This window comes from Vulpes vulpes, chromosome 5 (assembly GCF_048418805.1).
Source record: "Vulpes vulpes isolate BD-2025 chromosome 5, VulVul3, whole genome shotgun sequence".
Classification (NCBI taxonomy): domain Eukaryota; kingdom Metazoa; phylum Chordata; class Mammalia; order Carnivora; family Canidae; genus Vulpes; species Vulpes vulpes.
Window position 1 is genome coordinate 92,142,502 of NC_132784.1, and position 27,671 is coordinate 92,170,172.

At 49.5% G+C, this 27,671-nt stretch overlaps 1 protein-coding gene across 31 annotated transcripts in view; it reads right to left on the bottom strand.

Annotated features, from left to right (window-relative positions):
- The window catches only part of PLEKHA6 (pleckstrin homology domain containing A6), a 139,857-nt gene that overhangs the window by 99,834 nt on the left and 12,352 nt on the right, over window positions 1–27,671 (bottom strand). For 12 of the 31 annotated variants that reach the window (XM_072759330.1, XM_072759329.1, XM_072759332.1 and 9 more), the window contains exon 3: window positions 26,997–27,054. In XM_072759330.1, the coding sequence (XP_072615431.1) occupies window positions 26,997–27,054 (58 nt within the window). Of the gene's footprint in view, window positions 1–20,272; window positions 20,667–26,996; window positions 27,055–27,671 lie in introns of those variants that run through there. The other 19 variants (XM_072759373.1, XM_072759356.1, XM_072759359.1 and 16 more) reach the window with 6 other exon arrangements.

Below are 27,671 nucleotides of genomic sequence, written 5' to 3' on the forward strand. Positions count from 1 at the left end.
ATGAAATCCCCTTCCTAGGGCTGCAACCTCCTCATCCATGCGGTAACTCCTCCCGTGGAACACCCCCACTGTACTTTCATCTTGAGCAGGGTCCTCATATGCGATGAGACTGAGAGAGACCCAAAAATGGAGTCAGAGAGGAGAGGTGAAGGGAGCACATGAGCATGAGGATGAGGAAAAAGGAAAAGAATTAATAAGCTTTTGTTGGAATTAATTTTCAAAGAGCAAACAAAAGCAATTAATGTGGGAGGGTGGGATCTCCAGGCCCAGCTGCTACAAGGAAGCTGCCTGGGTGGCTGAGACCTCGCTGTCTGCACTGTGATTAGAAAGAAGGTAGGAGGTTGCTCAGTGGAGGAGAATCCAGGGGAAATGACTCTCTGTATGCTCCAGAGGGAGGGAAGGAGTAACTGGGAAGCGTGTACCAGAATAATAATGTGTGCACTGGTGAACAATGCACAAACCTGAAGATGTTAGCAGGGCAACTCCATCAACCACCTCTAGCCATAAAGCTATCCCAAATGTACAGTGTTTGCCAAACCCCTGAGAATGGGAAGTCATGTCATGATAGGCCACATGAAGTGAATGGCTAGTCTGTCTTAAACACAGGATGCTTAGCGGGTCTTACTTCCCTTCATCCAGACAACAAACCAGTATTATCCTCCCCATTTTACAGATGACGAAACTGAGGTTCTAAGAGGTTAAGGATACAGGAAAGAAGGTTTGCCCTAAGTTCCCAGGGACATAGGTCTGAATTGCAGCTCTACAACTCCTTAACTATGTGACCCAACAATGTCACCTCAGACCATTTAACATCTTGGAACCATGGCTTCATCCTCTGTAAAACAGAGATACTACTATGTACTTTCTGGCCGGCTATAAAAATTAAATAGGATAATTTATATGTATAAAGCTCCTACATGGTGCGGGTAAATGTTTGTTCACTTCCCTGTCCCACCTTTCGATAAGATAATTTAGTCATTCATTCAACAGACAGTGGAGTGTCCAATGTACAAAAAAGGGAATTTATGGGAGCCCTTTTCATGCTAGGCAATTCACTAGGTCATGAGGGTAGGGTGTGAAGGTTCACAAGAATAGGACAGAGTGCCTGCCTTCAAGCAGGAGGTTATAATCTAGAAAGCCAAGCCCATAAGCCATGAGTCACTGAATGCCATGAGGTGTGTCAGAGTTGTGTAGGACAGGGCAGCCAAAGATCCAGAGCCTTGGGAGTTTAGACAGTGGAGGGGAGCAGGCTGCAGGAAGAGAGATATGACCCTCATAGGGCTATGGGGATAGTTCTGAGTAGAGCTCACATGACTTTGGAGCATTGGGAAAGGCTAGATTTGGAATGGACCTGAAGGGGCGAGGTTTCTTCTGGCCTCTCCTGAGGCAGCTGCTAAGGGGATTCATGGGATACTAATCAATATGTGTTTTTGGTTTCTGGGTGGGAGGAGCAAAGGTGACAGCAAATTTTTTTCTACTCCTCTCCTGAGGAGTGGAGTCCTTTCCCTCCCAGGGCATTGGGGCAAGCTTGTGACTTGGTTGGACCAACAGAATATAACAGAAGTGATGCTGTGTGATTCTGAGGCTTGGGCATAAGAAGCCTTAAGGGGGCAGCCCTGGTGGCGCAGCGGTTTAGTGCTGCCTGCAGCCCAGGGCGTGATCCTGGAGACCCTGGATCGAGTGATCCTGGAGACCCTGGATGGAGTCCCTCGTCAGGCTCTCTGCATGGTGCCTACTTCTCCTTCTGCCTGTGTCTCTGCCTCTCTCCACCCCCCCTCCGTCTCTGTCTCTATGAATAAATAAATAAAATATTTTTTTTTAAAAAAAGAAGAAGACTTAAGGGGTGCCTGATTGGCTCAGTGGGTGGAGTGTGCGACTCTTGGTCTCGGGATTGTGAGTTCAAGCCCCACGCTGGACATAGAGTTCAAGCCCCACATTAGACACGGAGACTACTTTAAAAAAAAAAAAAAAGCCTTAAGCTTCCACTTGGATTTCTTGGAATACTCTCTCTGGACACACTCCCTCTAGGAACCAATTGCCACACCACCGAAGGAAGTCTAGGTCACGTGGAAAGGGTATATGTAGGTGCTCAGGTGAACAGCCCTAGATACACACACGCACACACATGCACGCACACCTTCCATGGGGTCTGGCCTGATGGCCTCAGCCAGAAGTGACTTCTATTGAATTTCCTTGGCACCAAAGATAGCTATATGAGGAGCCACCCTGCCCGCCTGGCCCAGTCCAGCCTTCAGATGACTCCAAGGGCAGGAGACACCCAAGTAAGCACCAGCGGAGCCCAGGTAACCCGGAGAACCCGAGAGGTCGCAACAATTACTGTTCTAAGCCACTACACCTCGAGGCAGTCAATACATAAGCAGAGGACCAGGTGTCTACTTCACTAAGCTGGGTTGTTACTAGGGAAGCCAGGGCAGGGGAGAAATGGATGGGGAGAAGGTGAAAAGGAGCTGTGTGCTGGCACAGTGTGGGGAGGGAACAGCCCAGCTCCCCCAGCAGGTCCAGCTTCCATCTCCTGTCCATCCGCTCTTCCCGACATGGTGCCAGGTCAATATAACTCATAACTCACTTTACTCCCTTGGGAAATAACTCAGGAGAGGGGATGGAAATCAGTAACATAGAAAAATGTTTATACCAGAGCTATTCATAATAGCAATAAATTGGAAACAACCCAAATTCCCAGTAATAAGAGAAAAGCAATACAGTAATGAAGTAATACAACAGAGTTATTTATAGCTATTTAAAATGACAAGTCTATGTGCTGTTGGCATATCTGGAAGTATTTCTGTGAAATAACATTACACTGAAAAAGAAATGCATGACCCAGGACAATGGCCACACACTAACTACAGCTGTAAAAATATTCACAAAGATAAGAAGAGCCCATGGGATAAGGCAGTCTGGCATTCACATAGACCATTTTCTAAATAAATAATAAGTAAATAAATAAATAAATAAATATACTACTTTTCAAAAAGGCACCGAGTCAACCCTCACAAATCCTAAAACTGGGGTCACAATGGCCTAGGAATTAGGAGCTGAGATTTTGGAAGACGGGACCTGCTCTCTGTCAGCCAGGAACAAAACCACAGGCTGGGGGGTGGTTGTGGGGGGTAGTGGCGCTGGAAGACAGGATGGAGGGAGAAGGGACAGAGTGAGCAGGGCTGTGGCATCCCCTCGGCAGGGTAGCTGAATGTTAGAAAACAAACCCTCATGTTTGCTGACACAGTGCAAGGAGAAGGACTCACACAAAAGCCACCCATTATCCCATAATTATTATCTCTCTCGTGCCTGCAATTAACGGCTGTCTGAGAGGCGGCTGCCGGGGTAAATAAATGTTCACCCCCATTAGACTCAATCAACCAGCTGAAGCACCAATTAACAAGCCCACTGCAGAGACACTCGGGTCCCCAGCAGCAACCATGGGGAGGAAGGGGACAGGACAAGATAGCACAGCTCTTTTTTTTTTTTTTTTTTTTAGCACAGCTCTTGGACGAACTCCTACCGCAGGAGCAGGGAAGGGATGCTTATGGTGACACACTGAGCCCTGGGACAGGAGTCAGTCTTGCCCCCAAAAGAGCCAAGCTGGGCCAGCAGGTGCTCTGACCCCTGCAGTGTCAAGTCAGAGGGGTCTGAGTGCATTCATGGGTTTGCCAGCAAGGTTCCTGGGGGCTGCCGCAGCTCCTACACAGGGCAGCCCTTGGCCTATGCGGGTCTGTGAAGGGAAAGAGATGCACAATTGAAGCCTCAGAGGTGCTGTCACCTCCCGAGTCACAGAGGAGGACAGAAACATAGGGTAAAGAGAGGAAGCAGGCAGGGAGCCGTCTTGACTGGCTTAGCCTGGAACTGACTCACACTGGCCTTTGGCTACTTAAGCAGCAAACTCAGAAACACAGGAAAGAAGCTAACATCAGAGAAGTCAAAGATGATCCTTTTGTCCAGAGCAGAAGGGCAGGAAAGCACGTGGCTGATAGCAGCTATCCCAAGGATTTGGGGAAGACAAGGGTGTCCTGTAGTCCCACACGGCATGCCCAGTGCCTGGCCACTGTTCTACACCATCCAGCCAGGCCTTCACTCAATGGACCACAGCCAGCAGAGCTCAGACTGTGGGGCCAGAGCCCCCAGAAAATGTCTACCAGGCACCAGGGAGCCTCTGAGATCAGAGGGGCAGAGCATGCATGTCAGAGATGATCTAGTTCAATGGTTCTGGGTCCTGGCTTCACACTGGAATGACCCAGAGAGCGTTTTTGGAGGGTTTTTTTGGTTTTTAATTTTTATTTTATTTTCCCTAGAGAGCTTTTATTTTTTTTTATTTTTTTTTTATTTTTTATTTCTTTCCTAGAGAGCTTTTAAAATACTAATGCCTCCGTGCTACCACAGACCATCTGGATGGGGATCTTGGGGGAAGGGGGAGGCCCAGGCACATGCATTTCTTTAATGCACCCTAGGGGATGCAGATGACTACCTCAATTTCCTCAATTACAGAAGAAGAAACGGGCATCTAGGGTGGTCACACCTTGCCAAAGGTGACAAAGGCAGCAGAGAGCAGAGCTGGAACTGAAACCAGCTCATCCGATTGTGGGGATACAGCCATTGCACTGAATAATGCTGCCTGAACGGAGGCATGAATCTCTGACAGTGCGGGTGCACCACAGGCTCTGCTGTGATCCTGCTATGTTCCACGGTTTCATCCATGATTTGCATAAAGGCTCAGAAGGCAAGGCCACTGGATTTCCTAGTGACAAAGCCTGGCTGCACAGCTAACACGCTTATGGCAGAATCAGGATTCCCTATACTAGAATAATGGCCTAACAGCAACAAAACGAAATAGCTCATAACTGCAAAGCCCCACTGAACCTTTAAACGATTCCAACTGTACTTACAATCCAAAGGTTCTGAAGTATGCTCAAGAGCATGTTACTAATAAAATGGGGAAAACACATATACAGTCTATATTTTCTTAAAGTGCATGAGTGTTTTAGAAAAACCATATTGTTAGCATTCCAAGAGGCAGACAGAGAATGTGGACAGTTTGTGATCAAATATCCTAGAAATAGTTTTATGTCTGTCCTTAAGAGGCTGGTCAGTAGGACAAATCTCAAGATCTTGGAAGACAGGATTCTTCCCTCCCTCGTCTGCATTCCTACCCCAAGCTGAGTAACAATGCAGGGCAGTACTTCTCAAATTTTATTTTATTTGGTTTCTTTAAAAATTTGATTATGTATTTGAGAGAGAGCAGGTGTGAGCACGCAAGCAGTAGGAGGAAGAGGGACAAGCAGACTCTGCACTGAGCACGGAGCCTGACGTGGGGCTCCAGCTCACACCCCTGAGATCATGATAAGAATTGGTGGCTTACCTGACTGAGCCACCCAGGCATCCCTCAAGTTTTAATGTACATATGAGTCACCTGGGAGATCTTGCCAAACACAGATTCTGATTTGGTAGGTTGGGAGTAAGGCCTGAGATTCTGCATTTCTAACAAGCTGTCAGGTGATGTAGATGCTGCTGGTCCACGAAGAGGAAGGGTTTAGAGGCTCTCGGAGGTTTACCCTGAATCCAGGCCTTCTGGATATGCTTGGGTGCCTGTGTCCTTTCCCTGGTAAGCCTGGGAAGTAGAGGAGCTGGATTCAGAGGTAAGGAAGGTCCTGACTGTACATGCTCAGCTCACTCGATAACCAAGTGCATCAGAGGACCAGAGAAGAGTGAAAGAGACCCACTGAGAGAAAAGACCCACGGGGAGCAGACTTTCATTTCAGGCCAGTGTGGGTCAAGAGACTTTCCAAATAGAACATGCGATGCAGAATGGCATTACAAAAAGGATCCAGCTGCATCAATGAGGGTTTGTGTGCGCTTGGAACCAACGTGAAGGGATGCTCTGGGCTCCCCCTGATGCTGACCTTCCCGCTGACTCATATAACACCTTTTATGTAGGAGAGAGGAGGTCTAAACAGCTGTCCATGGGAAAGGAACCTGAGGATTTCAATACAGTGAGCTCAACTTAAACACCATGATTTGCAAACTTAGTCTGAGGTAATAGAAATAGATTGTCAATCAAGTAGAGGGCATCAGGGTCCTGTTGAATAGGCCACATCTGGAGTATTGTATTCAATTCTAGACAGTTTAAAAGAACGATAGCTAACATGAGCCAAGTGTCTTGTAGTTGCCAGGCCCTGTTCTCAGCTTTTTAATTTTTTAAAAAAGATTTTTATTTATTTTAGGGAGAGAAAAACAGCATGTGGGGGGTGGGGAGGAGCAGAGGAAGAAGGGGAGAGAGAATTTCAAGCAGACTGCCTGCTGAGCACAGTGCCCAGTGTGGGGCTCGTTCTTGCAACCCTGAGATCATTACCAGAGCTGAAATCAAGAGTTGGACACTTATAACCGACTAAGCCACCCAGGAGCTCCCTGTTCCAAGCTTTTTACATGTATTCATTGGCTTAATCCTCTCAACAACCCTATGAGGAAAGTACCATTACCCCTCACATTATACAGATGCATAAACTGAGGATCAGAGAGGTTAAGAATCACACAGTTGGCAAGTGTGAAGTCAAGTGCAGGCCGAGGCAGACGGCCTGAGAGCCTATATTTTTCCTACTGTTGTCATATTGTCTCTCGACACTTTCTGACTCTTAAAACCAAAGAATCCAGACAAATCAAACAAAGGGTAGAAGATCAATTTAAATTCAGTGTTAAGGAAGGTTATGAGCTAAAGCTGTCCAACAGGGAGCAAGGGTGCCTCCCCGAGCAGTGCCGCTAGTCCCTGGGGAAATCCAGTGGTGCTGGCTGACCACGTGTCAAGGACCCTGGAAAGGTGACTCCTACCTTGGGAAGCATTGAACCAAATGCAAGGCTGCTTCCAAGGCTGAGATTCCAGGTCACTCTCCTGTCCTGGTCTCTCTGTCTAGAAAAAAAGACTCTGACACCCGAGCACAGTGTTTAAAATGAGCTACATTTAGCCTGGACTTGGCCACAGAATCTTCTGTGTGTGAAGGAGAGAAAGTGACAGCAATGCCAGGACGACAACCTGCCCAGGATGGTTAAGAAATTGAGCAGGAGGAAGGATTGTGGGAAATATGCAAATGAGATTCTGCTCACATCTCCTTCCCCTGACCTGTTATCAGGTTCTTGTGGGAGTGATAAACTCCTCTAAGCTGGCCAAAAATACCTTGCGCCTTCTCAAAGAAATATTAAAAATATACAATCATCATAAATAGAATGAAAGAGGTTTGGCGTTTCCTAACCCAAACTCTACTGTGGGCCAGCATCTTATTCACATTATTTGAGTACCCCCAGGTGAGGGACAAAGCCGTGTCTCCAAGGAGAAAAGCAGAGAAGGATGTAGAAGATATCCTCAAACTCTACCCAGCCAATGACTGGGAGACAGGGATCCTGGCTCTGAGCCAGAAAGTAGAGAAAGCTAAAATCTCAGCCCACAGAAAGATCTGGGCTGAGAGCGGTTTCCTATCTTATTCCTCTTGCACGTTGCTCCACCCGCAAGCGTAATGCCCAGGGAAGGTGGGGGAAGGTGTGGTCAAGCACCAGCTATGTCCAGACATTATGCTAATCACTGTGGAAAGACAGACGTTTATCAGAGAGAGGAACATATGTGAATGAAAATATTTCAGAACAACTTCTATTTCCAACTGGATGTTTCAACCAATAAAAGAATACTTTTAAAAATATAACTTAGCAAGTATAAGTGTTCCTGACTAGGCCTTGGTTCTGACAACACCAGATTTGGGAGATGCTGGGACCAACCAGGCTTTCCGCTTAGATTCAACAGTCTTTTCGAGGCCTAGACACTGTCTCTGTCGCCGTGGCCCTGCCGCTCTGCCTCCAGAACAGCTGGCCAGAGGGAGCCCATCCAATGGTACACGCTCTCCATCTGCTCTTCCAGAGGTCTTGATTTTTCCTATGCTTTCCTGCTTCCCTCATGGGCGCGATCTGCCACCATGAGGCAGGTCTATAGGGTCTCCACATCCGTTCCCTCAGAACCCATGTGTACCTGCCTGTGGTACAGCCCCACCCACAGCATCAGCCCTGTACAGCTGGTAGTCACACAAAGTGACCCCAGTGATAAAGCCTCTCAGAGCAGAGCCAAAACATTTCAGAGCAGCAGACAGGGAAAAGAAGGGAATGAGTCAAGCCCACTCTGCAGGCTACCCCTGGAGGGTTAAGTTGGGTTTAAATGAGGACGTAGGGTTTCTGGGTTCTGAGAAGGCCAGCACTCCAAGAGGAGGCTATAGCTCCTAGAGGAGTTTCCTCTGTTAGATAACCCCCTCCTTCAGTTGGGTGTGGCAGGAGGAGCTGTAGGGACCCACACTGGATGTGCTCTCTGACTTTCCCTCCAAGAAACCCTTCAGCTCTGCCTCCAAGCCTCTGCTTCAGCAATGCCCAGGTGACTTTCTTTATGCATGGTCTGAAGGGCCCCTGTTCAGACCAAGAACAGCTGATGGGTGTCCCTATATGCACACGAACATACCAGGAACACATGTACACACTCCTGCTGCTCCAGGTGGCAGCAGCTACCCTTGACGTCTCAAAGGACACAGAGCCTGAGCACCTGGGGGAGAGGTGGCCAGCTGGGCACCCCTGAGCAGCCAGAAATGAGCCATTACTATTGGGGGCTGTCACAATAAAGTGGAGCCAAATGAATGGTCCCATGCTACCTCTCCCCACCCAACTCCATGATCCCCACACAAACTAATATGCTTGAATTCACATTTGGGTCACACCAGGGGTAAGGAGGGAGTTTGAGCAGGAAATACAGACACATCCACAAATTCTAGTTCCAGGAGCACCTGGGTGGCTCAGTTATTGAGCATCTGCTTTTGGCTCAGGTTGTGATCCCAGAGTCCTGGGGTCAAGTCCTACATTAGGCTGCCTGCAGGGAGCCTGCTTCTCCCTCTGCCTGTGTCTCTACTTCTCTCTCTGTGTCTCTCTTGAATAAATCAATAAAATCTTTTTTAAAAATTCTAATTCTGATTCTTCCCCCACCTTTCAATGTGGTCTGAAGTGGCCCATTGTCTAAGAAATACAAGTTCTTCACAGATAAAGAGTTAAGTCCCCCTTGACAAGCTGGAGGGAATATAGTTTACAGTATATTGGGTCCATGCAGAGTATACAGGTACAGAGATAAGGGGCCCCTTTAAGATACTCATCCAACTTCAGAGTGTGAATTAGTTTACCCTCAAGCAAAGGCACAGCCTCCTTGTGTGATCCTAAGCCACTGATTCTTCTTATTGGAAACCTACCTCCCCAGCCTCGATTCACCCAGCCTCACACAGAAACTTCCATCCCACTTGAATTCCGGCAGAATTCCTGGTCACATACCCATCACCCTGGCCTGATATGTTACAAAGGCAGAAGAGCCTGAGTTCAGGAGCCCGGACAAGATACCCCCAACTGCTCTCATTTTTACCTTTGGAAATGTTGACGTTCAAATCAGCAGGTGCTGAATAAATGAACAATAATCCCAGAGAGCCAAGAATAAAGCCAGAGCTGAAGCGTACCCTGCCCCATGGCTTCCCCAGAGCCACAGCCCCTGTACCACACTGTAGCCCCACCACGCTACTCCTCATTCCCCGTTTCTAGCACCTGGCAGGTTGGGCAGCTTTTTGTGCTGTGGGCGACATGTAGGGCTGGAAAGGGAATACACCCAAACGGAAAGGAAATGCCTCTCTGCTGTAAATGCCTTGCCCGATCTGTTTGCAAAGGGCAAAGTCTGTGGAGGGAGAGGATCGAAGAGCACCAACCACTGAGCCCCTACGAATGGGACAACTGAGTCCGGAGAGGTTGAGAGACAGGCTACATTCTCACAGCATGGATGAAAACAGAACCCAGCGTATGGATTCCTCCACGTGCTCGTAATTCTTATTCCAGGCTTTATCTTGAATTTATCACAGTAAATATTTATAGGGTTAGCATTCTGCCTGGGTTTTCCAGAGCCGCTCATGCCCTCCCGCCTCCAGCCACTCATACTAAGCTCTCCTCCAGCAGAACCTACTCTGTGGTCAAGTCCACCCTTGGCAGGCCTCCTGCCAACTATCATTTCCGTTGTAGTTCAGGAGGTAGACAATTAAAAGCTCTGCTTCTCAGGGGACTGGCTTAAGTCTTTCCTGTCAGAAAATCTTGCAGAAGCCTGAGGCCTTTAGGCATGGCTTCAGGACCCCGACACGGAATCTTTCCTCACAGCTGTACCCAGCCTGGCTCAGCAACCAGAAAAGCTTGTCGGGAGACGTGGGCTTCAGTGCAGCCAGGCTCACTCCCTCCCTTCTGGGCTCACTACATCACAACCACTGAGGGGAACACACAAGTTGCTCCACACTCAGCCTCATTTTTCGACAGCTCTCCTCAGCACCCAGTCTCTCCTCTCTCTACAACAGTAGATAAGAGGCACCGGGTTCTGGTCTCAGCTCCAGACCCTTGATTTTGAGATGGCTGGGACAAATCCTTTTGGGTCTTCAGATCCCAGTACCCCCCCCCCCCCCCAAGAAGAACCCTTCGGCTCCTCTCACAGCATCAGATCCAGCACACTCAGGGATGCCCCATGAACTTGAGCCACAGAGACCTCGGTTCAAGGCATGGCTCTACAACCCTGGGCAAACTGCATGTGTGACCCTGGGCAAGTCATATGACCTCTGAGCCTCAGTTACCTCTCAGACTAGAGTCGTAAGGATCCGAACAGATGACATTACTCATGGAAGGTGAGAGAAGCCTGAGGTCCTACACACACCCGCGGGGAGCTTTGGTTTCTACTCTCTCTTAGGGCTTCTCACACTGAAGGCAGTGACCCACTGGTGCATGTGAAATCGAACTCAAGAGTTAAGACTTTTTTTTTTTTTTTTAATACAAAACAGGCCAGACTAGACTAAAATATAACAGGAAGCTAGCAGGCACCACACACAGTAAGGGTAACACACACGTGTTTACTGGGTTCTGACAGAAAAGGTATCTCTACTGGTTGCAGTAAAAATTTCAATTAGGTCTTACTTTGAAAACTTCCTTGTGGACGGTCCCACTTGTAAAACCTTGCTTCCTGTCCTCAGCAGGATAGGATGGTAAACTCCTTGAGGGTGAGAGAGAGCCGAGTCTCTGGGCTCACAAGAACTCCGACCCTCCCTGCCACAGGGACCAGGGTGGGCCCCACATATGAGCCCTTGGCGGCTGGAAAGCATCCACAGAATAGAAAGTCAGAATAGAAGGAGAGCAGGAAACCACCATTGACAGTGCCAGCCACTGTCCCAAACAATGTCCCTGGAGGTCTGTTAGCACCTCCATTCTACAGATGAGGAAATCAGAGCTCAAAGAGGGTGAAGCTGCCCAGGGGGTAGAGGGGCCAGGATTGAGATCTGAGTTTGGATGGTCCACGACCTCCCCTCTGGACCCTACTGCCTTTATCACTGCCTAGGAAATCCTGCCAGACCCTGTCAAATTTTCCAAGCATCCTGCATTGGCCAAGACAATTCACCCCACAAAACACACACACACACACACACACACACACACACACACACACAGGCACACAGGCACACAGGCACACGCACACGCACACGCACATGCACAGCAGGAAACAACACCACATCCTTTCCTACCTGCCTTTCTCCGGCTTTCCCAATCCCATGAGGGAGAGAGGAGAGGGCTGTGCTGGGGGCATCTGGGATTTGTCTTGTCTTGGTCCCGCCCTTGTCCTTCTCTGCCTCTTGGAGGCTCACCCCCCCACACCTCCCTCCCCCTCCCCCAATACCAGCTAACTGGTTACCCGGGCAACCCAGCTGGGAGGCTGCCAGTTACCATGGCAACCCAGCAAGGCCCGCCAGGCTGCCTCGCTGAGGAAGGTCAGGGACCAGTCAGGTGACAGGACCCTGGGATGCGGCCGGCTGGCAGGACTGGCCTGGGCTGGGGTCTACGTGCCTGAGGGAATTAAGTTCCTGCCGTCAGGGGACCACATCTTAGTTTCCCTGAGGCCAGCTTCCCGCTCTCCGGAGCAGCAGCCACAGGCCTCTTTCCCCGACCCCCAGCTTAGTTCTGGGGCGGCTCTCAGACCAAGCTCAGCTTGAGCCAGGGCGCCCCTCACCCGCCTTCCTTTCTGAGCAGATCTGGGAGTCAACGTGCGCGCAGCATATGTGCGTCTGCATGCAGATGTAGTCTCTCCACGAAATACCCTGGTAATAATCCGAGAGCTAATATTCTCTAGTACTTACTATATGCCAAGCCTGTTCTAGGGGCCTTATGTAGAGTCTCCCCACTGATTCGGACAACAAATGCCCTGTCCCCACTTTGCAAACACAGCAGCTGAGACTTGCAGCAGTCAGGGAACTTGTCCCCCAGTCACACAGCTCTTAACTGGCAGAGCTAAGAAGTGCAGCTCTGTGGGTCAGCTTCTGAAATTCCCGGACTCCTTACTCCTGTCCTTCCCCCACCGACCAACCCCCCTCCTCCTTCAAGGAAACAATTTTAACATTTATTAAAAGATTCCTCAGTGGGGGATCCCTGGGGGCTCAGCGGTTTATCGCCTGCCTTTGGCCCAGAGCACGATCCTGGAGTCCCGGGACCAAGTCCCATGTCGGGCTCCCTGCATGGAACCTGCTTCTCCCTCCTCCTGTGTCTCTGCTTCTCTCTCTCTCTCTCTCTCTCTCTCTCTCTGTCTATCATAAATAAATAAATCTTTAAAAAAAAAAGATTCCTCAGTGTCAGATGTTTTGTTCATATTATTTTATTTCATTTCCTCCTTACCTCTGCAAAGGAGGGGTTTAGTTCTAGTGAGAAACTCATGAGCTCCAGCTTCAGGCCACTTCCTCAGGAATCCTTTCTTTTCCAGGAAACTCTATCACTTTCTTTTTTGCTCCCCAACATAGGTAGCATATGTCTCTATCACATACAGGACAATTATTTGCTCACATGTCTGCTCTCTTACTAGACTGTGAATTTAAAATTTCATTTTTGTAACCTCGTACCTGCTTGGTACATAATGAACACACAGTAAATATTTGCCAGAAGAAAGTGGTGAGGCCAGGATTCCAAGCCCTATTCATCAGACTGTCAATGCCACGCTCTCTCTACCACAACACCCTGCCTCACTCATTCACTCAACCATTCAATTCATTCATTCGAAAAGCAGTTACCAAACAACTGCTATGTGCCTGGCTCTGTAGGAAACATCACAAAGGCAGACAAGTTAAGACCATCTCTTCCCTTGAAGCAACTCACTTTTGTGGAATGAGGGGCAAGGCTGAAGAGCACAGGGAATGAATGCCCTCCCAAACACACACCATCAAAGGCTTTCTCATGACTGTTTCCTTGAACCAAATTCCCTCCCACCCAAAGCTCCATATAACCAGCCAACATTTATTGAGAACCTGCTCTGTGCCAATACCCTCGAATCAGCCATGGTTTGGAGGAGAGAGGGCAGGATGAGAAGACAATGGAACCAGGAATTACCAGGCAGGGGTCCAAGGACACTGAGACTTTGTATAACTCCACAGGGCTCTCACATCTGATGTAATAAAGCAGTTTCTCGTAGCATGGTTTTACACACATACCCACTGCCTACATTAGCTCATTTGGACCTCAGTGTTGCTGACAGGGCAGGAATTGTTACTCCCATTTTTGAGATGAGGAAATTGAAGCTCAGAAGGGGAAGAGCACTGGATTAGAAGGAGGGAACCTGGCTCTAGACTTCACTTGTGATGCTAACAAATCCACACCTCTGTTGGCATGCTCCCACCTCCCCCTATGACCTCTTCAATTCTTCAGCCTGGCAGCCACAGGTGTAGGTAGAGGCAAGCAGGCTTGGGTGTCTCTGGATGGCTCACTGATGCTAAAGAGGACCCAAGAACCAAGCAAAATCAGAAATATGACCCTACTACCAGAGGCTGGGGTGAATTGAACAGGCTAATTGCAAGCATTAGGTTAATTAAAAGCAAACTGCCCCTTGTAATTACAGACTCAGGTTTTCAGGTAATGATGAGCCAGATGGGGTAGACATGGCAATGTCAGAGCTAAGGAGGGACCTCACCTCCACCATGGAGAGAGACCCTAGGCCCTGAAGGAGTAAAGCCTGAACATCCATGAATGTTGATCAGATTAGCATTGATGTGCCCCACCTTATTTCCTGAATTCACACAGTCAGGATCAACCCTTAAGAGGGACTATATAAACCAGGGAGGAGGATTTGACAGTCACCATGAATACCGTCAGCCCTAAACACATTTCCTAGCAACCCACCTTGGTTCTGGTCTGATCTTCGAGTTAAAGTACTACCTTCTGATATACATTGTTCAAACACACACGTCTAATAGTAACTGACATTGGTATAATTATCTGTAGTTTCCAAAACACCTCCATAAATATCACCCTCCTAGCGGTCAACTAGTTAAATGGGTAGTGATACTACATTTTTCGGAACAGGAAACAAAAGCTCGAGAGAGATTAAGTGGTTTATTACAAATCACACAGCTGCTAATTTGGACCAGAATTTGAGTCTATCTATGTCTTCAAGTTCCAGATGGGCATTCTTTCTACAACCCGGACAGGACGTGTACCCACTCTCTCTTATTAACACACAGACCAGAATTAGTTTATCAGATCGCCTACTGCTACTTTGGGAAGTGCAAAGAGAGCTCACAGGAATGGGGCACACTCTGGATAGATGTGATAAGGAGAGGTCAGGAAGGATATACACAGGGGAGAGGCCTCCCGCACAGTGTCCTATTCACAGAAGACACTGGAGGAGCCAAATACCCTTCATCCAGGCACCTGCCAGAAGTGCCTAGAAGTATGACATTCCAGGGGATCCTCCTGGAAATGGGGCATGGTTGCCTCCCCATGTTTTGTGCTGGTGAGACCACACCTCCTGTGAGGCTCCAGGGAAGCCTAAGAAAGGAAGTGGGGTCATTGGAGGAATAGGGGTGTTTAGCCTAGGACAAGGAGACCTGGGGGGCCTGGAGGGAGAGAGATCTTGATACTGTCTTCAGATCTCTGTGTTTTTCACACAAACCAACAATAGTCAGGTAATAATAACAAACATGTATGTCGGTCTGCTCAGGATGATTCCAACTGCTCCACAAATGTGACCTCACCTATCTCCACAAGAAGTCCATGAAATAGGCCTGGGTGGCTCAGCGGTTGAGCATCTGCCTTTGGCTCAGGGCGTGATCCCAGAGTCCTGGGATCAAGTCCTGAACCAGTCTCCCCACAGGGAGTCTGCTTCTCCCTCTGCCTGTATCTCTGCTTCTCTCTCTGTCTCTCTCATGAATAAACACATAAAATCTTTTTAATCTTTTTATTTTTTAAAGTCTATGAAAGGGCAGCCCCAGTGGTGCAGCGGTTTAGCGCCACCTGCAGCCCGGGGTGTGATCCTGGAGACCCAGGATCGAGTCCCACGTCAGGCTCCCTGCATGGAGCCTCCTTCTCCCTCTGCCTGTGTCTCTGCCTCTGTCTCTCTCTCTCTCTCTGAATGAATAAATAAATAAATAAATAAATAAATAAATCTTTTAAAAAAATAATGATAATAAAAAAATAAAGTCTATGAAAGGGCAGCCCGGGTGGCTCAGCGGTTTAGCACTGCCTTCGGCCCGGGGCCTAATCCTGGAGACCCGGGATCGAGTCCCATGTCAGGCTCCCTGCATAAAGCCTGCTTCTCCCACTGCCTGTGTCTCTGTCTCTGTGTGTGTGTGTGTGTGTGTGTCTCTCATTAATAAATAAATAAAATCTTTAAAAAAATAAAGTCTATAAAATAGGTAACATTGTTACCTACATTTTACAGATGGAGAAACTGAGGCATAGAGAGATTAAGTCACTGTCAAGGTTGTACCGCACAGTAAGTGACAGAGCCCAGATTCAACCCCAATTCCCTTGGCCACTGTCACTGCCATCTTGACAACTGCACTAAACTGCCTTTTAGGAAAAACCAAAGACTCGACAAACAAATGACAACAGATGGATTATTCATACTTTAAAAATCTCTTTTTAAAACTGTAAATCTGGGAACCCCCAGTGGCTCAGTAGTTTAGCGCCGCCTTCAGCCTGGGGTGTGATCCTGGAGACCCAGGATCGGGTCCCACATGGGGCTCCCTGTATGGAGCCTGCTTCTCCCTCTGCCTGTGTCTGTGCCTCTCACTCTCTGTGTCTCTCATGAATAAATAAATAAAATCTTTAAAAATAAATAAATAAAACTGTAAATCTCACTACTAATCAAACAAATAGGTTAAAACAATGAAGAAGCGATGGATGAAAGCAATGAAAATGTTGTAATGTTCAATGCTAGTGCTCGTGTAACAAAACACGTTCTCAAATGCAACTGCCGGGAATGTAAATTAGTAATTTCCAACAAAGAATTTGGCAAAATATGTCAAAATATTTTAAAATACAGCAATTCCCTGTTGGTGGGAATGCAAACTAGGGCAGTCACTCTGGTAAACAGTTTGGAGGTTGGAAGTTCCTCACAAAGTTACAAATAGAACTACCCTACGATCCAGCAATTGCACTACTGGGTATTTACCTGAAGAATACACAAATACTAATTCAAAGGTATTGTTTGAATGCACCCTTATGTTTATAGCAGCATTATCTATGCACCCTTATGTTTATAGCAACATTATCTGTAAGAGGCAAGATATGGAAGCAGCTCCAGTGCCCATCCATAGATGAATGAATGGTTCCATTTTATATATATTATACACAATGGAATATTACTCGGCCATTACTCAGAAAGAATGAAATCTTGCCATTTGCAATGACACGGATGGAGCTAGAGAGAATTATGCTAAGTTAAGGAAGTCAGACAAAGAGAAATACCATATGAACTCAGTCATACGTGGAATTTAAGAAACAAAACAAACTAGCAAAGGGACGTGGAGAGAGAGAAACAAACCAAGAAACACTCTTAACTATGGAGAGCAAACTGCTGGATCCCAAAGAGGAGGTGGTTGGGGGTTGGGTGAAACAGGTGATGGGGATTAAGGAGGGCACTTGTGATGACCAGCACCAGGAAATTAAACTAAAAACATTAAAAAAATAAAAATAAAAAAACACAGCGATTCCATTTTTAGAAATGTAACCTAAGGGAAAAAATCATTGACATGTGCAAAGATTCAGATATTTCTATGTTTACTGCATTGCTGCTTATAAAACCAAAAACTGGAAACACCTACTTTAACAAAGGGGTTAATTAAATAGAACAGATACATAATAAAACATTAGGAAACCACTTATATAAATGACAAAAATATATATACTTGGTCCAAAATTTTAATAGTATAGATGCATATTTTGATACTATAGTTACATGTCTGTATATGAATTCATAAAAACATATATGTATCAAAATGGTAAAATCATATACCAAATCTCTGAGACAGACAATTATGGGTAATTTTTATCTTTTCTCTATATGTTTTTCTATTTTTTTAAATGACTATGTATTATTACTTTTCAACTCAGAATCATATATTTTTTTATTTTTATTTATTTATTTTTTATTTTTTTTAATGTATATACTTTATCACATTAATTCTGTGTCTTGGGATTTATCCTAAGGAAAGAATCCAAAACACAGAAAAAAGCCTGACATACACAAATGTTCATGTTATTTGGAAAAGAAAAATAAGGGTAACAACCTAAATGTCCAATACAAAACTGGTTACATAAACTATATTACATCCCCACATTATTATAGGTTATTTTAATATGAAGAAAACCATCTTTATCACCACGGGGAAAAAGAGCTGACTTGCTTTGTGCTGCTTCAAAGAATCAGAACCATAGGGCAGAGCTTAGAAGTGGGTGGATTTTGATTCTGCATAGAGGAATGTTCTAACCATGGATGAGGCTGCCTGGTGAGGTAATGAACTCCCCGTCGCTGGAGGCTGGTGCTCCCACCAGGGAGGGAACAGAGGGCTCATCTGGGATCCGAGGGAGGCCAGACCGAATGGTCTCTGGCAGGCATCGGGAGGTGCGGGAGCTGAGCAGGAGCCCACCTGGATGAATGACTGCCAAGGGGAGGGCCCCACTCAACCTGCCTCAGGTCCCCTTCGTCTCTGTTCCACATTTATTTCTAAATGTTCCCCAACCAAAGCCTTCCTTCCTCTCTAAATGTGTTTTTAATAGGTGGGAGACGGGCCTGGCTAAGTCCTCTCACTCCCACAGCACTGGCTCCCAGACCAGGTCAGCCCAGGGCTCCAGCCACTGCGCCAAAGCTCTGACAACCAGCACCCGCAGCCCCTGGCGGCCAGCCTGGGCTCTCCCCGACGGCCGCCCGTGGTAGTCCTCTTCCTCCTGACCCTCCCCTGGGGCACCCACGGGGGCTGGGTCCCCACCAGGCGCCCAGCTCGGTGCCAGTGGCTTTGGGGAACCTTGCTCTGGCCAGCGAGGAAGACAGCGGCTGAGGGGGCGGGGCGCCCCTTCGCCCTGGTCCAGAACCCCTCTGGGCTCAGCAGCCCCTGCCCACTGCCCTCAGGCACCCCTGGGGCCCATCTCCTGTGCCCCGAGGCCACAGGCCCAGCCTGGGCAGACCCTGCTGTCAGCCTGGGAGCCAGGGCTGGCTGCCCCGCTTGCTCACTTCCTCCGTAATTATTTCATCTACACGGAGCGGCCAGAATCCGACTCAATAATCTAGGCAGACACGTTAAAAGTAATTATCAGTGTAATGCGTCCTGCACTGTCACCTTCCTGTGAAGACAGAAAAAAAAAAAGCTGAACCCGGCAAAAAAAAAAAAAAAAAAAAAAAACCCACCCCATTGTCTGGAGGCCGTGCAGCCGCCCGCCAGGATTAATTACACAGCAGCACTAACACAGTTATCACCTCGCCACTGATTGGAAAACCAAGGACTTTAATAATTCCCCTCTGCAGCCCAGCACTCTGCGCCCTTGTGAGCCCTGTGGGGAAACCCAGGGGCTGCCCTGGCCCCTCCTGCAGCCCGCACCTGGAGATGGCTCCCAGCCTCAGGCCACCACCCCTTCCTGCCAGGAGCCAGCGCCCCCCACTGTGGGAGAGCCTCCCTCCTGCCTCCTCTCCACCACCAGAATCTGCTCATCCTCCAGCCCAAGCTGAAATGCAGCTGCACTGAGGTGGAAGGCCACAGAAATCCTCCCCAGCTCCACATGCCCCCAGAGGGGCCTGGAAGCCAGGATTTGGAGGATTTGGAGGGCGGGTGCTGAGGATCTGGACAAGACCATCTGGACAGCAAGCTCAGGCAGAGACATGACCACAAGGCTCCCATCCTGGGCATTCAGGGATCCCCAACAGAGCAAGCCACTCAAATGACCAGATGGAGGGCAAGAGGTTTATAGGGATAGGGGAAGAACTGCAAGCTCAGAAGACCTCCACCTTCTCTGGCTCAGACTCTAACCCCACCCCCTCGCACTGCACAGTGTTCCCCTTTCTGCAGCCCTCCCCACCCCTGTGCCCTGGGGCTGGCTCTCCCATCTCTGGCCTTCCCAGGCTCCAGCCCCCTCTCTTCCCTTCTCTGGCTAGACTCTGGTCATAGATATCATCTCTCTAGCCTCTTCTCTCCTCTCCTGCCGCCTTCCTACCTAACTCCCTCCCTACCCCCCACCTGATCTCTCACCACCCCTCTCTGCCAGCTCCACCACCTTGTTCCTTTGCCCAGAACCTCACACAATGAGACTGAGGCTCTGCTAGCTGCAGCTTGATCCCACATGATAAACCCATCCCTTCGGGCCTACGTACCAGGCCTCAGCTCCTCTGGTGCTCCCCACTAATTCTGGGATCCCAGAGATCAGATGCTCCTAGCAATCCAAGAGCCTCAGTGGCCCCCGAACCCCTCACCACACTGTGGGAGGTGAGTCTCTGGGGCTGACCCGAGCCTGACCCCTGGAACCCTTCCATCTCTCCTTCCCGCTGGCTCTCAACTCACTTCTGGCAAGATTAGAGGCAGGGTGGGGCTGGCCTCTTTGCTCTCGCCAGGCTGGGGTGGGGGGGGTGCCCAGTTAGACCCTAGGAAGCTGGCAGCCCCAAAGCTGGCCTCACCCAAGAGATGCAATTCAAATGCAATAAATTCCAACATCAGCCCTTACTGGGGATTCTGGAGGTGGGGGTGAGGGCACAGAGCGGGTTATAATTAGCATTCTCAGCATCCATGATCCCCAAGTAAGGCTGCCAAGAATGAGGGATGGGGAAGGCAGTGGCACCGCAGTGCCAGCAGCCCAGACTCACACGGCGGGCGGCTGCCAGCCTGACCAGAGCACAGCCTTCCTCCTCCCGCCTCATCTATATGATGCATCAGAACAGACTCACCGGCTTCAGAGGTGTGAGCCCCGCGTTGAAAAGCTAGAACTCTCCGCGCCCCAAGGCACCCCTCCCCCAGCTCCAGCTGGGGTCCTCCTCCCCCGCCCCTCAGGGCCCCCTTCTGAAGAGCGGGGCTCTGGATCTGAATCGTTCTAATCAGTCATCTCTCTGGCTGGCAGGTCCCTGGCGCGGGGAGAGGATGCTGTTGTGGTGACTGCAGGATCCAGCATCTTTCCCAGGCAGAAGCAGCTGGGCATGCTCCATCGGCTCCCGCGGGGATTTCAGGGCCACGTGACTCTCCCTCCCCAAGCTGTCACTTAGGATCAGGAGTAAATAGTCCCTGGAAAGGTTTAACTCCATCCACACCAGCGACAAGCTGCTAACCACCCATACATCCTGCCCAGGGGAGGATGGAGTAGTTCAGCACAGCCTTCCTAGCCTCCCATCACCAAGAGGAGTTGCCCCCCTTAAAGGGGATCCAGGGCCACCCTCCTCCATGTAAGCCGCAGTTTGCTGTTCTCCCACTAGAGTGCAGGGAACCAGAAGGTGCCCGGGGGTCTGGCATCATGAGGACTCACCAGACCTGCCGTGGTTCCCTTTCTTCTCTGTGGCTCTCTACCCTAGAGATGGGCACACTTCTGGGTGTCAAGAGGGCTTGGGAGGGGCCCTGGTGCCTTCACATCCCCTCTCCCCCAGTACATGCAATTTCATGAAATAACGTCTGGAGCTGGTTGGAGCCCATTACAAGGTTCCAGGATCTCCTAGGTCTCCAGCCCAAACTGGTCTCCAGTGATCTTAGGCAGGGATGCCCACCAAGCCAGGGGGTGCCTGTGTCTGTTCAGAGGCGGAGGGAGGGCTTCAGACAATAGGACTGCAGCCCCATTTCTGCAAGCCTGTGCCATTAAAAGATCTCTCTTGCAATCTCTCTCTTTCTCTGGCTCGGTTTCCTTCTCCTCACATTTCTGCGCATGCTGGAACAATAACAGATTCTCTGTGAACATGGGTAAGTGCAAGGGGAAGACTGAGTTTCATAACCAGGATGAGAAAGATGGAATGAAGATGGGATATTTCCACCTGAACTTCTAGGCAGGGTCGCTGGCTGTCAGTCCCAGTGCTTCTGAGACTCCGGAGCTGTAGACCAAACCAGATCAGCTCCTGGGGCCACTTGTGAACACAGAAAGATTTCAAGAAGCAGGTGCTGGATGAAGGGCATCTGCAAGGGCTCACCCACCTGACTATTGTATCTTTTTCAAATATTCATCATTGCAACAACTTGATTTAAAAAATTAAGCTTCTCTTCACTAAAATGCACTATTTCTCTTTCTCTGTGGGTCTCTTTTAATATGATTTGAGTATAAGCATCATTTAACCAACTGAAGTCTTTATCTTTTTAAAGAGAATCTGCTATGGAAGGAGCAGGAGCACAAGCTTCCCTCCCCCAGTCCAGGAAGAACCCTGTTAGCAGGGAGGGAGTGATTACAGGGGGTCTGATCCACACCCCACTCCCACACACCCTCAGAGAGAGCTCCTGCAAGGCCTGTGCTTCCAACCCCAGAGTAGGCCAAGCTAGAGCTGAGATCTCAGGTTAGAGCAGTATGCACCTGCCTGCAGCTCTGGTGGGGAGGGGGATCCCTAAGTCACCCCCTTTCCTTCCCCCAGCCTGGCTAAGATGCTGAGTTCACTGGCTATGAGAAAGGCATCCAGTTGAAGGGGCAGAGAAATCCTAGGTGCAGGCCTCGTGCCAGGCAGTACCGACTAAGTCCAGCCCACCTGCCCTGGCTCTCCAGGATTTGGCAGGTCGGCCCACTGCAGGCAGGGGGAGAGCCGGCTTCAAGCCAAACAAAGACCACGGGTTCTGGGGGCTTCTCTGGCCTTGAGGAGCCAATGGAGCAAAGCAGGGTTGGGATCAGAGATTACAGCATCCCGGGGTGGGAGACAGGCAGGGTGGGGAAGAGGACAAGGACCCCATGCTCTATCCCACACAATCCTCTGGCAGCTCAGAAAGGCAGGAGATGGACAGAAGGGCCTGCTGGGAGGCTTTCCTCTCTGGCAGACAGAGGGCAAGGGCTGCAGACAGATCCTCCGAGAGGTCTGAGCTGGCCCTGTGGATGCCTCTGGGCAATCTGGAGGCACAAGAGACCAAAGGGAGGACTCCTGCTGGGGCAGGTCTTGGTTTTAGGGGAGCAGGGTCACAGAGACATTACAGCAGGGGGCCTTAGAGTCCCAGCAAGAAGGGGTAAAGAGGAGGAGAGAAAAGAAACTCCCTTCACCCAACCCACCTTCTGTCTCTTGCCAGCCCAGCAGTGGAGAAGGAAGATTTCTGTGACACTCAGGTGTGGAGAGTGTGAGGAGGAGGCGTGAGAGAGGGAAGCTCCTGAAGAAAGAGCCCCTGGAATCCATGTCCCTGGGGCTCCAAGGGGAAAGTCCAAAACCTACTGAGGTTTCAAGCCCAGTTCTACCCCTTACCAACTCAGCGACTTGGAACAAGTGACTTGGCTGTTGGGCCTCAGTTTACTTCATCTGCAAATGGGGTTTGTCTTCCCCAAGCCAAATACCCTCCAGGACCTGTTCTCGTCTGTCTCTTTCTCTGCTGCTCTGGGAAATTATGGGCCTCTGGGGTCACTAAGTGTCGGATTTGTTCCCCTGTGACTTCTCTCCTTTGTCCTGCCTGACCTCTGGAGACAACACAGCAGAAGTTCCCAGGGAGCCGCGCCCTCTGGGGTCCCACGGGCTTGAGTCTCTCTGATGACTCCCATGAGCACCGGGTCGGGGGCCAGAGAGGGGAAGGGGTGGTGGGCAGAGGCCTGGGTTTCTGCATCCCCACCGTCTGCAGCCCCTGGCACAGCACAGAGCAGCCCATGGGGGCAGGGGTGTGCGGAGGGGGCGACAGGGGCCCAGACTGGAACCAGTGTTTTCGGGCTCTGCAGAAAGCATCACTGCCATGTCTCCCTCCCTGCCAACTTCAGAGAAAGAGAGAGGCCCTCTTAGAGACAGAATTGGCAAGCTCCACAGGGGGCTGCTATAGCGGGAAGCAAAGGGGAGGGGCCTGAGGCCAGAGAAAAATCGGGATGGGGTGTAACACATCCGGGTCTCTGAGCCACCAGATCCATCCTGGCTGAGATGTGGCGAGGGATGGTGGAGATGGTCCTGGAGTGACCAGACGGCAAGGCCTTCCTGGGGCTGATCATGCATGCTCTGGTGCCCTCCTCTGGATCGAAGCAGTATCCGCACACAGGCCAGCCAGGGGTTTCACCCACACCTTAACCCTTCGCTTTTTTTCTCTCTGCACCACCGCCTGTCAGGGGCACCCTCAAAACCTCAGGCGCACTTGAGCAATGACATCATAGATACCATGAGAGTCACCTCTCAAACACCACGAAGGGAAGGGCTTATCGACACACAATTATCATAGTCATCTGATCCTGGGCAAATGTCAATGTTTGCTCATTGAAATTTGACTCCTCCACACCAGAAGGAAAAAGAAGTGGCTTTTCAAGCTGTCTGTATATCTGACTTTCATTGCTACCTCTTGGGATCCATGTCTGGGGTCCTCAGAGTTTCTAACTGACCCACCAACCAAATGTCACAAACCTTTGTAGAGAAAGAATCGTACAGGAAACCATGAAAATGAGCAAGTCAGAGCCAGCCTGCCTTCCTTCCTTCCTTCCTTCCTTCCTTCCCTCCCTCCCTCACGCAGTCAGGGTTTCTGGAACGCTCCCCACCAACACCACTGTGTGAGCATGGCACCAAAGATGTTGGAGGCAGCTGTGGCGTGATGCTAGGTGCACAGACTGCGAAATCAGGCAGACAGGGGCTGAATCCCAGCTTCACTTCCTAGAAGCTTCGTGACACTGAACATATTTTTTTACTCAGTTTTAAATCGCAGTTGTAAGTCTCAGTTTTCTCCTTCCTTACTAAAACAGCTAGGGATGATAGCACCTCCCTCATAATGCTCTCGTGAGGCCTGATGTAGTGAAGCTCAGCTCTTGCCATTCTTGATGCAAGGGGTGGCCACCTCCTCTGGGAAAAGACATGAACGACTAATAGCTCGTTGAGATTTCATGACAATACATAATGAAATGATAGTATCTATGTTTCCAGATTTTATGGCCACCCTACACCTCCCCTGCTCTTGATAAGTTTTCCATCTAGACAGAGTGCCGGGCCAGGACCAGCAGATCAGTATCACCAGGGAACCTCTGCTGGAGATGCAAATTCTCAGACTTTCAGAAACAGAAACTTTATGGGTGGGGCCAAACAATGTGTTTTAACAAGCCCTTCAGGTGATTTCAATGCACACTCAACACTGTGAACCACCAATCCAGGGAAAATAGCACACATGGAAACAATTATAACACAGGTGGGCTTCCCTAAAGGAGTGATGTCATGGGCAGGATTTTCAAGGAAAAGCAAGTGTGTACAGGTGGATACAAGCCCTGTAAGAGGAGAGATAAGCACTTGGAAAAGGCCAGGAAGCCTGGAAGAGAGGTGTGTGTTGAGGGAACCACAAATGATCTGGTCTGGAAGAGTGGGGACTTTGGGAGGTGAAGCTAGAGAAAGAAGGCAGGCAGCCAGATTTATAAAGCCCTTTCAAGTGCTTGAGTAAGGAATTCAGATCTTTTCCTACAACTGATGGGAAGCATGAAAGGTGTTAAATGTAGAATGTGACCAAATTTGCATTGTCGAAACAAGCACTCTTGCAGCAGTATGGCCTGGAGGCAAGAAGATCCTTCTGGAAGCTGCTAGAATGATCCAGGGGAGGGTCCATGTGGGCATGAACTCAGGCTGTGGCCATGGGGTGAGAGAGATTTCGGAGAATTGACCGGCGTGGGGTTTGAGCCTGCCTCTGAGGGTTCTCCTCCCGTGGTGCTTCTGAGATGGAACTGGTGTTGGCGAGGAAAAGGTGATGAGTTCATGACTGGGCATGCTAAGCCAGGGGATCCCAGGATGCTCTGGGCTGGTGACTGGAGCAGGAGTCAACTATGCTTGTTGATCCCCCAACACTGCCCATTCATTTATTTCAGCAAACATCTTAGATTCCTATCATGCACCAGCAAGGTTCTAGGACACAGTGGAACACTGTGCCAGAACCTGCTCTCAGGACTGACATGGCAGTAGGGGAACACCAGCAGTAGGTAAGTCAAGAAATACAGAAACAGCAAACTTCCTAGCAGGTCGTAGGAAGAACAGAAAGAGGGTCTTGAAGCACCCGGCTGGCTCAGTTGGTAGCGCATGAGACTCTTGATCTCAGAATTGTGAGTTTGAGCCCCATGTTGGGCATGGAGTTTACTTTTCAAAAGGGGAGGTGGGAAGAGGGTCTAAGAAAGAGCGGAGTAAGGCAGGGCATGGAGTAGTCAGGAGAAGTCACTGATAACACTTGAGCTAAATGATATGTAGGTGCTAGATATACAAAAACAAGAGGAAAGAGCTCCCACGCAGAGGAAACAGCAAATGCAAAGGTCCTGAGGTAAGAATGAATTTGTCACAATGCAGGGAAAGATAAGAATCGCCATAGTTGTAGGGGATGAGATCAGAGAGGTTGAGGGCCAGGCCACAGCTGGTGGTAAGTGTTCAGGGCCAGAGAAGATGAGCCAATATAGGTGAGAGTACCCAGAAGATGGTCTCAAGCACCAGATTCACATAAGGAATATGCAGATGGTATCACCAAGGAGAAAAAAGGAAATAAATATTAACCACAGCGAGGATTTCAGTTCAATTTCAGGGAAAGCTCAGGCCACAGGAGCCATGTGTATCTGAACAATCTCCAAAGCAGAGAATTTGTTCATTCTGTTTCATTTTTGTTTCAAGAATATGGTTACCAGCCAAGCTGGTGTACATGCTGGTTGGCCTCGAGACAGGGGATGGACGGATGAGCTCTCCTGAAGGATGAATGAGGATGTGGAAGGAGCGCAGGAGGGGAAAGGGCTGAGCAGGGCCCTCCCTCCCCTGGCTGGGCCGGGGATTTCTCTGGCGTTGCCCACGCCCTAGCTATCTTCGCAGCCACTCTCTCCCAGCCCTGTAGACTCAAAGGCCAGGCCAAGCACAGGTCTGTGCGTGCCCAGCCCCGCCTGTGGGACCAAAGCCAGGACCCAGCCTGCCTGGGAGATGGAGAGACCCCAGCCAAGGGACAGGACCATCTGTCACCATACATGAGAGCACCAGCTACCCCAGCCCATGGAAGGGCGTGACCAACCCCCAGAGAAAAACAGCACTACACACACCCCTGCCACCTCCGGGATCACACGTGCCCGAACGGGAGAGCAAGAGAGACTGAGTCGGCCTTGCCACCCCACCACCCACCCACCTGTCTGTGCACCCTCGCTCATACCTTCCCACCACCTGGCTCCACTTCCTGCCTGTTTGGGCATCATGGTGCTCTGTCTCCTTCCTTTGAGCCTTTGTCCTGGGTGTGTCTAAAGTAGTCTCTTTGCTTTACTTTGTAGAGCTATTTCCCTCCCCACCATTCTGCCCCGCACAACACTCCCTCCACCCACCTCAACCAGGAAAACTTCCCATGACCAACACACTGGCTTTCTCAGAACAAGAGAAAGACGCCCCTCCCATGATTGCTCAGAAGCCTTGAGGCCTCCTGGCCATTCACAGACCCTCACCACCCCAAAGCCTTCTGTGCATGAGCAGACCTTTTAAGCACCTCTCCTCCCAAGCAGGCATCAGTGACAAGGACAACTGCAGGCCCAACAACCAGACCAGAAAGAAAGCCCATGTTACTCACTTGATGAAATACACAGCTCCTTCCTGGGTAGAATCCATCTCCCAGCCCTTGGGCAATCCTGTGTGGAAACAAAATCATAACCTGACTCTCTCTTCTCAACCACACAAACCCGATCTGCACTTAGCAGGGATGAGGCAGGGAGAGCTAGGAAAATTCACAGACAAGCCAATAGGGCTCAAACCAACCCTTTCACCCTTTTTGGTCTATTATTCCTATCAGTCTGTTTCCAGGAAATAATAAGAGGGATGGCAGTGAATGGGACATTCCCTATCTACGAGCAGTGAAGTTACCAAATGGATCATTGCCTTCCACGGTTGGCTCATTCATTGCACAAGCTTTCCTTGAGCATCTCCTCTGGGCCAGGCCTCTGCGCCAGCCCCAGGGATACAGCAGTGAACTCACAGATGGTTGCCCTGGAAGGATCATCCCACAGCTCCCTCATATCACAGAAGCACAAGCTAGAGCCAAGGGCGGGTCACTTGCCCCAAGCCTCACAGGTTATCAGCACCCAAGATCAGACCGGGACTCAAGCCTGCAAACAAACCCCAGCCCAAATGATCACCTATGGCTTCTGCTGCTTCTGGACAAGATGCTGAGGACTTAGGAAATCAGTCCCAGGAAAATGGAGAGACTTAAAAAAACTTTTTTAATTGACATATAATCGACATAACATTA